This window comes from Cherax quadricarinatus, chromosome 12, assembly GCF_038502225.1.
Source record: "Cherax quadricarinatus isolate ZL_2023a chromosome 12, ASM3850222v1, whole genome shotgun sequence".
NCBI lineage: Eukaryota > Metazoa > Arthropoda > Malacostraca > Decapoda > Parastacidae > Cherax > Cherax quadricarinatus.
In genome coordinates, this window is record NC_091303.1 from 44,123,538 (window position 1) to 44,137,963 (window position 14,426).

At 36.5% G+C, this 14,426-nt stretch overlaps 1 protein-coding gene across 4 annotated transcripts in view; it reads left to right on the forward strand.

Moving 5' to 3' along the window:
* Positions 1 to 14,426, forward strand: part of LOC128686671 (unconventional myosin-IXb) — an 857,686-nt gene that overhangs the window by 181,686 nt on the left and 661,574 nt on the right. For all 4 annotated transcript variants that reach the window (XR_011391908.1, XM_070084324.1, XM_070084325.1 and 1 more), the window contains exons 6-9: positions 7,953 to 8,088; positions 10,618 to 10,808; positions 11,009 to 11,184; positions 11,901 to 12,101. Coding sequence is in view for 3 of the 4 variants with exons in the window: in XM_070084324.1 (XP_069940425.1) it covers positions 7,953 to 8,088; positions 10,618 to 10,808; positions 11,009 to 11,184; positions 11,901 to 12,101 (704 nt within the window). In the remaining variant the exon portion in view is untranslated. The remainder of the gene's footprint in view (positions 1 to 7,952; positions 8,089 to 10,617; positions 10,809 to 11,008; positions 11,185 to 11,900; positions 12,102 to 14,426) is intronic.

Here is a 14,426-nt window from a genome sequence, read left to right on the forward strand (position 1 = left end):
AAGTACAATGCCTGCACTCTAATGGAGGGTTTTGGGATATTGGCAGTTTGGAGGGATATATTGTGTATTTTTATACATATATACTTCTAAGTTGTTGTATTCTGGGCACCTCTGGAAAAACAGTGATTATGTGTGAGGGAGGTGAATGTGTTGAAGGATGATGAAAGTATTTTCTTTCTTTTTGTGTCACCCTGCCTCGGTGGGAGACGGCCGACTTGTTGGTAAAAAAAAATACAGTAGACCGTCATTTAACATGAGTTTATTTGCCACGATTTTGTTATAGCACGATTGAAAAATTGCGGCACAATTTTATAGAGCACTTCGTAAAATTTACTTTACATAGTTCCATTTGCGGGCTTGGAAAAAATTTCCCCAGCTTAAGCTACCACCTTGTTGTGGGTCAGCGGGCGAGACCTCCCGCCATCCCGACACCCCCAACACCCACCACCACCACTTCTCTCCTACCAGCTAGCTGTATTTGTGAATTGTGTTTTGATCTTTAATTACCATATCTTGTATCTGCCAAGCAATCATGGCACCCGGTAGGTATACCAGTGTTGCTGAAAGTGGTAAGAAAAGGTATAAGCGTTTAAGTCTTAGAATTAACGAAGAAAATAGACATATTAGACAAGAGATAGCCTGTGGTCGTAATGAAGGTTCACTTTGTGCACATAAGAATGAGGTAAATGTGAGTGTGTGATGACTAACTGACTGACTTACTGTGTTACTGACTTGAATGACTGACTTGGCTGGGCTGGGCTGGGCTGGGCTTGGCTTGGCTTGACTTGACTTGACTTGACTTGACTTGACTTGACTTGACTTGACTTACTGACTTACTGACTTAATTGAGTGGATTACTGACTTGACTGACTTACTGACTTGACTGACTTACTGACTTGACTGACTTACTGACTTGACTGACTTATTGATTTGACTGATTTACTGACTGATTTTATGTTAGATTTTTTCACTGAAGAGGACCCTGAAATGGTGTCTAAAGCAGCTGATGCCTTACTGTCAGTTGTGTAATGTACTGCAGGGTAAAACAGAACAGAAATCCATTACAGAATTTTTGCACCCTCGAGTACAACCATCAACTTTATTACCAGAGCCTCTACCATCCACCTCAGCCCAGTAGGGCCACAGCATAACTCTACACTCTCCACACTCATTCACAGTCACCAGAGCCTCTACCATCCACCTCAGCCCAGTAGGGCCACAGCATAGCTCTACACTCTCCACACTCATTCACAGTCACCAGCACTCACAATTTAAATTAAGAAATATTATTATTTCTGTTGCATTTATAATCCTAAGAAGTGAAAACAGCATAATACATCACAACAATGAACTACAATTACATATTCACTTTTATTTTTGTAAGATCTGTTGGTCTAAAAAAGGTTGTTTGGTTTTTTGGGGGGCTCTCGGGAACATAACCTTATTTTTCCCATAAGTTCTTTGGTTCATCTAACACAGTTTTACCTAACACGTGTTTTCAGGAACGTAACTACCGTGTTAAATGATGGTCTACTGTACTGTATTTGAAAAGTTTGTGAAAGACTGGAATATAAACCATGGTACATGTCATTATGATTTCTTGAGTCTGAAACTGGAAAATGCTTGTTAGTGTAACTCATTCTGTACACCAAGTTAGTGATTAGAAACATTGTTGAAGTAAAAGATATCAGTACAGTGGACCCCAGGTTTACGATATTATTTCATTCCAGAAGTATGTCCAGGTGCCAGTACTGACCGAATTTGTTCCCATAAGGAATATTGTGAATTAGATTAGTCCATTTCAGACCCCCAAACATACACATACAAATGCACTTACATAAATACACTTACATAATTGGTCACATTGGGAGCTGATCGTAAACCGGGGGTCCACTGTATTATGATACACAGGTATGCTAGCTCACATGAACGATATATTGATGTCATTTAGAGTGAAAAACAAAAATGATTTTTGGGCAGAACATTTACAAAGCCTCCATACATTGTGTAAGTGATATACAATACAGTACACTGAGATAGCAGTATGTTGCAAGTACCAGCTCTTCTTTCTCAAAAAAAACATCGCTCATCAAAACTTGTGATGGCCTAAGTGAAAGATCAACTACATGAACCCACGTAGACCACAACATGACCCAAGAATATTAAGAATGTAACCCAAATCTTGACAAAATTAGAAGATCTAAGGAAGACAGCCCTGCTAACCCAAACACTGCCTCCGCTGCCAGACAATCGCTTAACCCAAGCTCCGAGAAAACAAGCCTTCGCCTCCATTGCTACACAGTATCTACTTCAGTGATACTATGAAAGGATATCGCAGAAGAAACAACACCAGTAATAATAGAATAACAGCAAGGACCCTAGAACTCAACTTGTCTACCCAGCAGGACGCCAGTGTATCATCAACCCCCCTCACCGCCGCCACCCAGGGAACAACAACAACAACAAACATGGCTGACTCCCCCTCCAACTCCACTCCCTTCAAAGGATTCACCCATGATAACTCAGGTATGATTATTCCTGACAATATCAAGGACTACATCGTTGCTCTAGAAAATGAAATTAAAGATATCAAAGCAACACTCGAGCGACGAGAATCCAAGATAACCAACCTCGAGAACAAGATCTAAAACCTTGAAGAGAAGATTACTTCGGGAAGTGTTGACAGAAAATACTCTAAAAGCAGCTATAGCCAGTCACACTGAACAAATAACAACAATAAATATGAAGGTTGAAGAAGCAATCAAGGACTGGAATCAGAACATGCACACTCGACTAAATGAATACCTTGATTTCCAAGACGACAAAACTGAACAAGATAAGTTGTCTGATGCAGTTATAATAAATAGTCCACACATTCCAAGTGACATAACACAAGCACAGTGCAAAGAAACTGCTATCAGGATAATACAGAACCACGTACAAGTCATCGTGCAAAACAATGAAATCAAAGAAACACGTTTGCTAGGAAAACCAGGAAGTAAACACAGTATAATGATCAGACTTCATTCATACGATAAAAGAAAGGACCTAATTAAATCAGCAATTACAATGAAAAATGGAGTGTACATAAATGAGTGTCTAACAAAAAAACGTCAAAACCTTCTGTTCAGGCTGAGAAAACTTAAACAGGAAAACAAAATACATCAGTGTTTCACGCGAGATGGGAAAATACTAGTAAGGAAAACATCAACAGGACAACAATATACCATCTCAAACGAACATGATTTCTCTACCTTCCTTAGAAAAGCTGACATTTCTGTAACAGATTAGATAAGTGCCCTTAATACATATATACGTGTGGTGCATATAGTTTACGTTACTATTATATTGTGCATTATTATTTTTATTATTTTTCATCACTAGCTAATACCAACTACCTCCAATACTCTATACTTCTTTCTTACTGTATTAATTGCTCATAATTTTAAATCCAAGTCAAATCTTACTCCAAATTAATAATATTCATTATTCTTACCTGTCCATTTAATTTTGTTTATCACTACAGTGGACCCCCGGTTAACGAACTTTTTTCATTCCAGTAGTATGTTCAGGTGCCAGTACTGACCAAATTTTTTCCCATAAGGAATATTGTGAAGTAGATTAGTCCATTTCAGACCCCGAAACATACACGTACAAACGCACTTACATAAATACACTTACATAATTGGTTGCATTTGGAGGTGATCGTTAAGCGGGGGTCCACTGTACTTGTTTTTTAGTCACTTTTCATTGTGTATGCAATTAGTGTATATTCCAATTACTTTTTTGCAAGTACCAAAACTATCTTTTGCTAGCTAGTACCAACTACCTCATTTTTTTTTTACTTTTTATTGTGCAATAAACTGCTCAATTTATTTAATATTACAAATCAGATCTTACTCCTAAACCAATATTATTTCATAGTGACCATCTGTCCATTTAACTTTGTTTACCATTACTTAATTTTTAGTCCCTTATATATTTTCTCCTTTATTTTAGCTTTATATAACTACCCTAGTTTATATATTCACAATTGTTAAAATAATCAAGGTGCTATTCTCAGGTGCTAAAGTAGAATAAGTTCACAATTTTGCCATTATATTCCAAAGCTCATTTATTTGATTACCACTTTATTGTTCACCACAACTTATATTAGTCCCTTTTATATTATAATTTTATACTATAATTCTAACTTTAAAGAATTATCTTTATAGTACTACCTACTATCATATTCCCAAGCTCCATTATTTGATCATCACTTTATTTGTATTAGTCCCTTTTATATTGTCTCCTTTATTTTAGCTTAAAAAAAAAAAACCTTAGCTCATTATTTTACATTTGTTAAATAATTCAGGTGCTATTTTTTAGCTTAAGACTATTTTCTTTGTTTTATACTTAATTCTAACTATAGATTCACTACAAATCTTATGATTACAAACATTGATCCTGATACCAACCTCTTATTTAATGACTTAAATGAATCAAACAGTTACTGTAATTACTACACTGCAGAACAATCAAAGGCACTTCTCAGTGCCAACAACAACATAACTATCTTTAACTACAATATCAGATCTTTAAGCAAGCATTACGATGACCTCATAGCATTACTAAATTCCTTACATGCCAATATGTCCATCATTACACTAACTGAAACCTGGCTAAAGCCTGATAGTACAGATGTCTATGCCATTCCTGGTTACACAGCCATACACAACTGTAGGCCAGACCAACAAGGGGGTGGCACAGCCATATACTACTCAGACCAACTAGAATGTATCACTAATACTTGCACAAGGGATGAACATGGGGAATATATAATAGCCAAATTCAAATCCAAATACCTACAAAAACCTCTCACATTGATAAACATCTACAGAGTTCCACAGTCAAACATTAGCCAATTTAGTCAAAACCTAGGAAGTATGATAAATGATGCACGCATGAACAAAGATCACTTACTACTCTCAGGTGACTTCAATATAAATCTCCTGCAAGACCAGGACCCACACGTTACTGAATTCACAAACACAATGAGTAACTGTATGTTGCTACCAACAGTAACAAAACCTACAAGAGTTACAGAGACTAGTGTTTCCCTACTTGACCACATCTGGACCAACACCATATCCCCTTTAAAATCAGGCATAATTACAGATAATACCACAGACCACTACCCTACTTTCCTCATAACAACTCTTGGTAAACTACCCCAAGACACTACTAAAGTCACCTTCAGACTTCACAATGAGGCAGCCATTAATAACTTCACAACAGCAGTAGCAAATATTGACTGGCACACTGAGCTTTAAATCTATACAGATATTGACGAATGTATTAATATTTTCTAAAAAAGACCCAATACCTCTATAACAAGCACTGCCCTAAAAAAACTAAACAGATGACAGCTAAGAGACTGAACAGTCCCTGGCTAACACCCAGCATTCTCAAATCCATAAATACAAAACACCAATATGAAAAACAGTACAGAATGGGTCCCATAACCAGAGACCAAACAAAACGTTACTCGTCAATCCTAACCAGCTTGATAAGAAGGGCAAAAAAATTGTATTATGAGAACAGATTATCCAACTTATGAGGTGATATAAAAAAGACCTGGAAAACCCTATCAGAAATTCTGGGAACAAAAAAGATACCACGAAATAGCGAAATAAAATTAGCAAAATCAGATGAACCCCAACTCCCACCAACAGAAACAGCAAACAGACTCAATGATTTCTTCTCCACTATAGGACAAAACCTTGCCAATAAAATCCCAAGCTCAGATACCCCACCAAATGACTACCTCACCGGCAACTACCCGAACACACTGTTCCTAGCTCCGACTAACCCATACGAAGTTTCCCTTATTATCAACGCACTAAAAAACAAGGCAGGAGATTTAAATACCTTACCATCCTTTATATACAAAAAAGTGTCACAAGTGCTATCACCAATCATTGCAACACTCTTTAACAAATCCATTGAATCCTCCACCTTCCCTACAGTTCTCAAAATAGCAAGGGTCACCCCGATCCACAAAGGAGGAGACCAAACAGAGTTGAATAACTATAGGCCAATATCCAACTTACACCCTCTCTCAAAAATCTTCGAAAAATTAATTCATAAACGAATCTACTCCTACCTTATTTCCCAAAACATACTCAACCCCTGCCAATTTGGATTCAGGCCTAATAAAAATACTAATGATGCTATTATACACATGCTAGAACATATATACACTGCAATAGAGAAAAAAGAAGTCCCACTGGGGATCTTCATTGACTTACGTAAAGCTTTTGATACAGTTGACCATGACTTGCTCCACGTAAAATTGTCACACTATGGTATAAGAGGGCACTCCCTCAACTACCTCAAGTCATACCTCAGCAACAGAAGCCAATATGTGTACGCAAATGGGGCAAACTCTTCTGCACAACCAATTACAGTTGGTGTCCCACAGGGAAGTGTCCTTGGCCCTCTTCTCTTTCTCCTATACATAAACGACCTACCAAATGCTTCGCAATTACTCAAACCCACACTATTTGCAGATGACACTACATACGTCTTCTCCCACCCGAGCCCAGTCACGCTAGCCAATACTGTAAATACCGAATTACAGAAAATATCTACCTGGATGAGGACTAACAAACTTACACTAAACATTGACAAAACCTACTTCATTCAGTTTGGTAACAGAGCTACAGATGTCCCTCTTAACATAATGATAAACGGATCACCTATCACGAAGCTAACAGAGGGAAAATTCTTAGGAATCCACCTTGATAATAGACTCAAATTTCATACACATATACAACAAATTTCTAAGAAAATTTCCAAGACTGTAGGCATACTATCGAAGATACGGTACTATGCTCCACAGTCAGCCCTCCTGGCCCTATATCACTCTCTTATTTACCCCTATCTCACCTATGGAATTTGTGCATGGGGCTCAACAACAATTAACCATCTCAGACCACTAATTACCCAACAAAAGGCTGCAGTTAGAATGATAACAAATTCTCACTACAGGCAGCACACTCCACCAATATTCAATACACTAAACCTACTCACCATACAAAACATCCATACTTATTACTGCACCTATTACATACATAGAACACTTAACTCTGATGTTAACCCTTCCCTCAAACATCTCCTTGCCAACCTCAACAGAACACATGACCATAACACAAGGCACAGATCACTCGTTGATGTTCCTCGTGTCCATCTCACACTATGCAAAAACTCAATGCACATAAAAGGCCCTAAAATCTGGAATTCATTACCTGTAAATATAAAAAAACACTACCTGTTTATAAATTCAAGTCTCTTCTCAAAGATCACTTACTCACCCAAAACCAAATAAATACTGAATAACTGAACCTTATAAATTGTATATCTTAAATGTTTCTCACAATTATATCACATAAATGTTAAACCTAAAACCCAATCTAACTTTATTATTTTTTAAATACACTACCTAACAGAATACTCCATACGACTGAACGTACAACAATGCATGCAACCATATGACCTGTCTTTGTAATACTCACTTGTGCTTTATAGTTATCTGTTTACATTAATGTTTTATCACTGATTTCATCATTGCTTAGTTAATCTTAAGTTAATTTTAAGCCAGCCCGTAATGCTATGCATAGTATAAGTGGCTTTGGCATGCTGCTCTTATCTGTATTTTTTTGTACCTCTGTATGTGTGCTCAAATTGTAAATAAATAAATAAATAATTTAATGATGCAGTACTGTATAAAGATGTGAATAATCACAAATATCACTTTCTTTTATGCTGGTCAGATAGAACAAACCCTCATTTTCTGAGTGAACACTTGTTGGACTATTGTTGACTTGTTTCATATGCTCTGTAAACTCTATTTTATTTCTTCAAGCAAGCAAGTTGCCTTGTGAGCTGCAGTTCATGGTCTTTTTTTTCAGAGCAAATGCTATACCATTGAAGGTTGTGATGAGCAGTTTGAATTTGTAAGACTGAAGCAGTCCATGGAGATGGTGGGGTTCACAGCTGATAAACAACATCGACTCTTTGCTATACTCTCTGCTGTTCTTCTCTTGGGTAAGCCTTATTGTTTCTTGATACAGAAGCAACAAAATATGTTTTGCATGTGTATTATTGACAAATCTCTTGCAAATTCTGTTTGGCTTTCTTACAAACAATTTACAGCATATTTCTTAATCTATGTTATTTAGGTTAGGTTTAGTTAGGCATGTGTGAGTGTTTTAGATTGGAGTGAGTGGAGGTGAATGGTTTTTGGGAATTGATGAGCTGTTGAATGTGAGCAAGATAACATTTGTGAATGGATTCAAATGAAACTAGTTAGCTAGACTTCAGTCCTGTAGGTGAAAAGTACAGTGCCTCCACTCTGAACAAGAGTGAGAATATTTGCGGTTTAGAGGGGTGATGGAGTGAACAATGGTGAAAGTGTTTCTTCTTTGGGTCACTCTAGCTTGGTGGGACATGGCCAGTGGATTAAAAAAAGAAAAGTGTGATTAAATGCTCTGATATGTGAACAGAAAATGGGTATCCACTAAGTGCACTAAAAGCATCTAAAGCAGGTAGTCACTGTTTAAGGCTTGTTAAATAGTGTCCCATATGATTATCTCAAGAATAATGAAATACTGTGTGTTATTAACCCTTTCAATGTCAAGACCTCTGATCCCAAACTCACTCTCATTGTCGAAAAATATTTAAAAAAAAAAAAAAATTATTATTTCTTACCAAAATCTTAAGACTATTTTTCTGATTGTTTTAACCCTTTCAGGGTCGAGAGGCCCTCTCCTAAACTCGTTCTCAGGGTCGAAAATTTTTTGGAAAAAAAAAAAATATTATTTTTCTTATGAAATGATAGAGAATCTTTTCTCGATCATAATGACACCAAAGGTATGAAATTTGATGGAAAACTTACGGAATTATGCTCTCGCGAAGTTGGCGGTCTCGACGATGTGTATGCATTGGCGATTTTGCCCAGTTTGAGCCCTATTTTCGGCCAAATCCTGTGTACTAGTTGACAAAAATCATATTTATTTCACTAAAACTTCATTTTTTTCTATCGAATGAGTACAAGAAACCGCCCATTCACTAATTTCAACTATCCAGTAAAGTGGTTAGAAATTGGCAATTTTGCCAATTTCACACAAATTTCAGAAGATGACAATTTCCAAATAGGGCCCAGAATAAACAAGACAGACATTCCTGGCATTAAAAGAACAAGTTCTTTGTTCGTTAGTCATGTCCCCAGGCCCCTCTTACATTTCTTTTGCTTTCCACTTTGAATTTTTATTCTCACAAAAAATAGAAGATTTACTGTTATGCAGACTACTGCATTAGTGTAGAAATGGTATAAATAATATCAGCACACTTGTGAAGGAATATTAGACTCACCAGTTGACGTGTATTGGACGCTTGGCATGATTTGTTTACTTTTGAACTTTGGTAAAAATCGAACATTTCTGCTACTTTGAGCTCAATTTCAAGGTACTTTTCATTGTGAAATCAATCAAAATCATCTCAAGTTCTGTAATATGTCTTCCATTCTATAAAATGAGACCAGGAAAACTAGAATAGAAAACTAGAATAAGTCAAAACATTTCCTGGAGGACAAGGCCTAGCATGCATGTGCTAGTGAAACATGCAGGTTCTTCTTGTTGTACACAAGTCAACAAGAAGCACCTGCATGTTTCACTAGCACATGCATGCCAGGCCTTGTCCTCCAGGAAATGTTTTGACTTATCACATTTTATCTTGCCTCCACTAACAATAGGTCATATTCATAGAAGTCTCTTAACCAGTGTAGATGATAATTGAAGGAAAGATGGTGGTGAGGACACAGTTGTCTCCATACTTGATAAAATAGAAAGTAAGGGAGCAAATGCCAAATGAGCAGGCAATCTAGAGAGTGGATTGCCAGTGCTAAGATACAAAACTCATACCAGTGATTAAGAACATGTATGTGTTAGAGCAGGTCCAGGGAGACATTTATAAATGTAATATAATGCCATTACATCAATTCCAAAGATGTACAAAGTTAAGTATGGCAGTACATATACATAACTGACTTGGCCCTTGTAACATATGTAATCCAGAACTCTCTTAGAGAAATTGTTGACATAAAAGAAAACTAAGGAAAACAAGCTAAATTTGAATCTAAAATTTTGGTAAAGTAGTTTAATTAAACTTTTCAGAGAATTATCTTAGAAATAATCATCACTGAATTGACCTCTAAAATTGCAGTTTTGCTAGTTACTTAAAAAAATCCAATATAATTACTCTTAGTTTTTATTTTCTATTTAGCTCCTTGACATGGTTTGAATTTTGGTAATATTGTATTTTTTTTTTTTTTTGTCAATTTTATTTTTTTTCTGTAGTAGAGTTGAAATCTCTCATTGGAAGAATTGGTTTACTTTGGCCTAGATTTGTCATTTGATGTTTCTGTTCTCAGATTATAGTACATGTTGCATAGAATGTTACAGCAATATAGTTTGTCTGGCTTGTCTTGTAGTAGATTGTAGAATAAATTTGATCTAACTTTTCTTATCTCATTGACAATATTGAACGCTTATCTTGTTCTCTTTAATTGCTAAACAGGAAACATAGAATTCCAGCCCAAGAAGTCCACCTACCATCACGATGAATCAGTGCTGGTACGAAACCCTGAGCAAGTTAGTGTTATATCTACATTGCTTGGAGTATCTGAGGACACGCTCACGAATGCACTTACGTCCAAGAAGGCTCGTGTTCAGGGAGAGATTCTAGTCATGCACTATCGCTTGCCTGAGGTATAACTCAGTGAGAAACACACTGTGGAAATATAATATTCATCTATTAGTAACAGCTGTAATTAAAGATTTATGTTGCTCTCTTTGTCAATAACTGTTGGTCAAAATGAATACCATTTTACTCTACATTATTGCATTATTACTGTTACAATATGGTGTAATATGTTTGGAATTTTTTAATAAATAATTTTTTTTCTCAGGCTGTTGCAGCCCGTGATGCTCTGGCTAAGTGCTTGTACGGGGCATTGTTTGACTGGATTGTCCTGCAGGTAAACTACTCTCTGATCACCCTAAAAGAATCATCCAGTGATATGGGTGGTAACTCAATTGGTGTGCTTGATATCTTTGGCTTTGAAGATTTTGGTCACAGCAACAGGTTAGTTTGAGAATTTATTACATAAATATCATGGGCGAGGATGCTGCTTTAGGAATCATTTAAATTGTAATGCCTGATTTACTTTTTGAAAGACATGATTGTGTTTTCACATTTTGAGGTGCCCATCTTTGGTGGGGAATGGCCAATTTTATTTAAAAAAAATATTACTCATTTAATTGAGTAGGCACTGCATTAGCCTGTGGGATGTATGGTGAAAAGAAGGTATACAGGGTGTATTTGACAAGTAATTATTGAGCAGTGAATCAGAATTAGGACAAAAATATCTCATTTGCATCATAACCTCTCCATAATGACTTAGAGTCGTTTCCAATTACCTCAGCCTAAAGGCCTTTGAGGCTTGTTTAGTTTGCAACCAAAATTAGTTTTAAGAATTAAAAGATTATAATGCAATATAAATTTATTTAGAGTTCTAAAGACATCAGTATGATCATGTAATGAGGAAAAATTTTTGAATGTGTTGAGATAGAAGATATTAGGCATAACAAAAGTAAGCGAAACTAAATGAAAAGTAAAGTCTAAGGAAAAAATATATATATTTGGATGATGTGGACTGGACAAATCAAAGAAGGATAAAAAAAAGAAAAGTACATTGTGTGTGTGATAGGCTCACTGAAGCAGTTGTCTAATTACATGTCAGTTTAGGGAAAAAGGTTTCATGCTATTAAGTTGATTTTCACTTCTCCATTTTTTATCAGATTTGAACAGTTCTGTATTAATTATGCCAATGAGCACTTGCAGCACTACTTTAACCAACATGTTTTTGAGTATGAACAAGAAGAATACCAGCGTGAAGGAATTACCTGGACCAATATAGAGTTTCAAGATAATGTTGATTGTTTAGCATTGATTGAAGGCAAACCAGCTGGCCTGCTGTGTGTGCTGGATGATCAGTGCAGGTGAGCACCTCAGCATCTAACTGACTTGTGTATGGATTAAATTTTTTAAATTATATTTTATGAATGTTAAATTATAATCATTACTTGTTATTTTAAAATATAAGAAACAAGGTCTTAATCATATTTTACAAAGCAATTTTTAACCCTTTGACTGTCGCAACCCCAAATCCTGAAGTGTCTCCTGGTATAGAAGAATATTCAAAAAAAAAAAAAAAATTCTTATGAAAATGTTAAGATTAATTTTCTGATTGTTTTAAGCCCCCCAAAAATTTTTGCGATCAGTACTTGCCGAGATATAGAGGAGTAAAGGTGGCAGAAAATGAGCCACATATGGCAACAGCAGCGAATGCCGCTCGCCCTGTAAACTTTGGTTTACTTGCATTGGAAGGTTTCTTGTTTTTGTTTTTTTTTCACTATTTTATTTTTTCACATAACTTACGTGGCCTGTGAGACCAAAGTTAGGTGCAATATAAAGGTCTCCCTCAACATTTGTGTTTTCAGTTTTCGCGGGCTTCACACATTTGCTAATTCCCAATCGCCAAATCATATTTACGTTGAGGACTTGGAAGTTGATGAACGATATTGATAGAGGCATAATTCCCTACAAAACTCTGTAAATATGAAGAAACGGTCTCAGTTCCCCATCACAATACTCTTCACAAGGAAGCCTGCCACTACAGTCCCCATCCCTTTACCCAAGGTCCTATCTATGCTAAACCCTTGGGTAGTTTAAAATTTGGGTTGTATAAATACATGAGGGAGGTACTACCGTCCTGCCAAGTGAGTGTAAAACGAAAGCCTGTAATTGTTTTACATGATGGTAGGATTGCTGGTGTCTTTTGTCTGTCTCATAAATATGCAAGGTGACAGGTACGTCTTGCTACTTCTACTTACACTTAGGTCACACTAAACATACGTGTACATATTTATTTATACTCACTCATCTGAGTTTTCTTTGATTTTATCTTAGTTCTTGTTCTTAGTACTTTTCCTTTTATATCCATGGGGAAGTGGAATAAGAATCTTTCCTACGTAAGCCATGCGTGTTGTAAAAGTCAACTAAAATGCCGGGAACAATGGGCTAGTAACCCCTTTTCCTGTAAAAATTACTAAAAAGAATAAGAAGAAGAAAATTGTCAAAGTGGGAAGTCTGAATGTGCGTGGATGTTGTGCGAATGATAAGAAAGAGATGATTGTGGAAATACATGAGTGAGAGAGGTTGGATTTGAGTGGGACTTGCATGTGAGAACATAAGAACATCAGAAAGGAGGAACACTGCAGCAGGCCTGTTGGCCCATACTAGGCAGGTCCTTTACAATCCTTCCCACTAGCAAAATATTTGCCCAACCCAATTTTCAATGCTACCCAAGAAATAAGTTTTGATGATTCTATTTACTCATTCCACAAGTTTCACTCAAATCCAACCCCTCTCACTCATGCATTTATCTAACCAAAATTTGAAACTACCCAACGTTTTAGCTTCAATAACCCTACTAGGCAGACTGTTCCACTCATCCACTACCCTATATCCTTTCGAAATCTAAACTTATCTAATTTGAATCCGTTATTGTGGGTTCTTTGTTGAAGAGATATCCTCAAAACCTTATTTATATCCCCTTTGTTAATACCCATCTTCCACTTATACACTTCGATTGTGTCTCCCCTCATTCTTCGTCTTACGAGTGAAGGTTGTTTAAGAGTCTTTCATCGTTCTTTGTACGGAAGATTTCTAATGCTATGTATTAATTTGGTCATTCTACGCTGGATGTTTTCTAGGAAATTTATATCCATTCTGCAATATGGAGACCAGAACTGAGCTGCATAATCTTGGTGAGGCCTTACTAATGATGTATAAAGCTGTAAGATAACTGCTGGATTTCTGTTGCTTACACTTCTAGATATAAATCCCAGTAATCTGTTTGCTTTGTTACATACGCTTAGGCACTGCTGTTTTCGTTTAAGGTTGCTGCTTACCATAACCCCCAAATCCTTTTCGCAATCTGTATGGTTAAGTTCTATGTTGTTTAACTGATAAGTACTAGGGTTATGGACACTCCCGAGCTTCAGAACCTTGCATTTATCTACATTGAACTGCATCTGCCACTTTTCTGACCAGGAATTGAGTTTGTCTAAATCCTCCTGAAGTTCCCTGACATCTTCGCTTGAATCAATTATCCTACCTATCTTTGTGTCATTGGCGAATTTGCTCATATCACTAGTAATTCCCTCATCAAGGTCATTGATATATATTATAAACAACAACAGGCCTACAACTGATCCCTGTGGAATGCCACTTGTTAAGATCCCCACTCGGATTTAACCCCA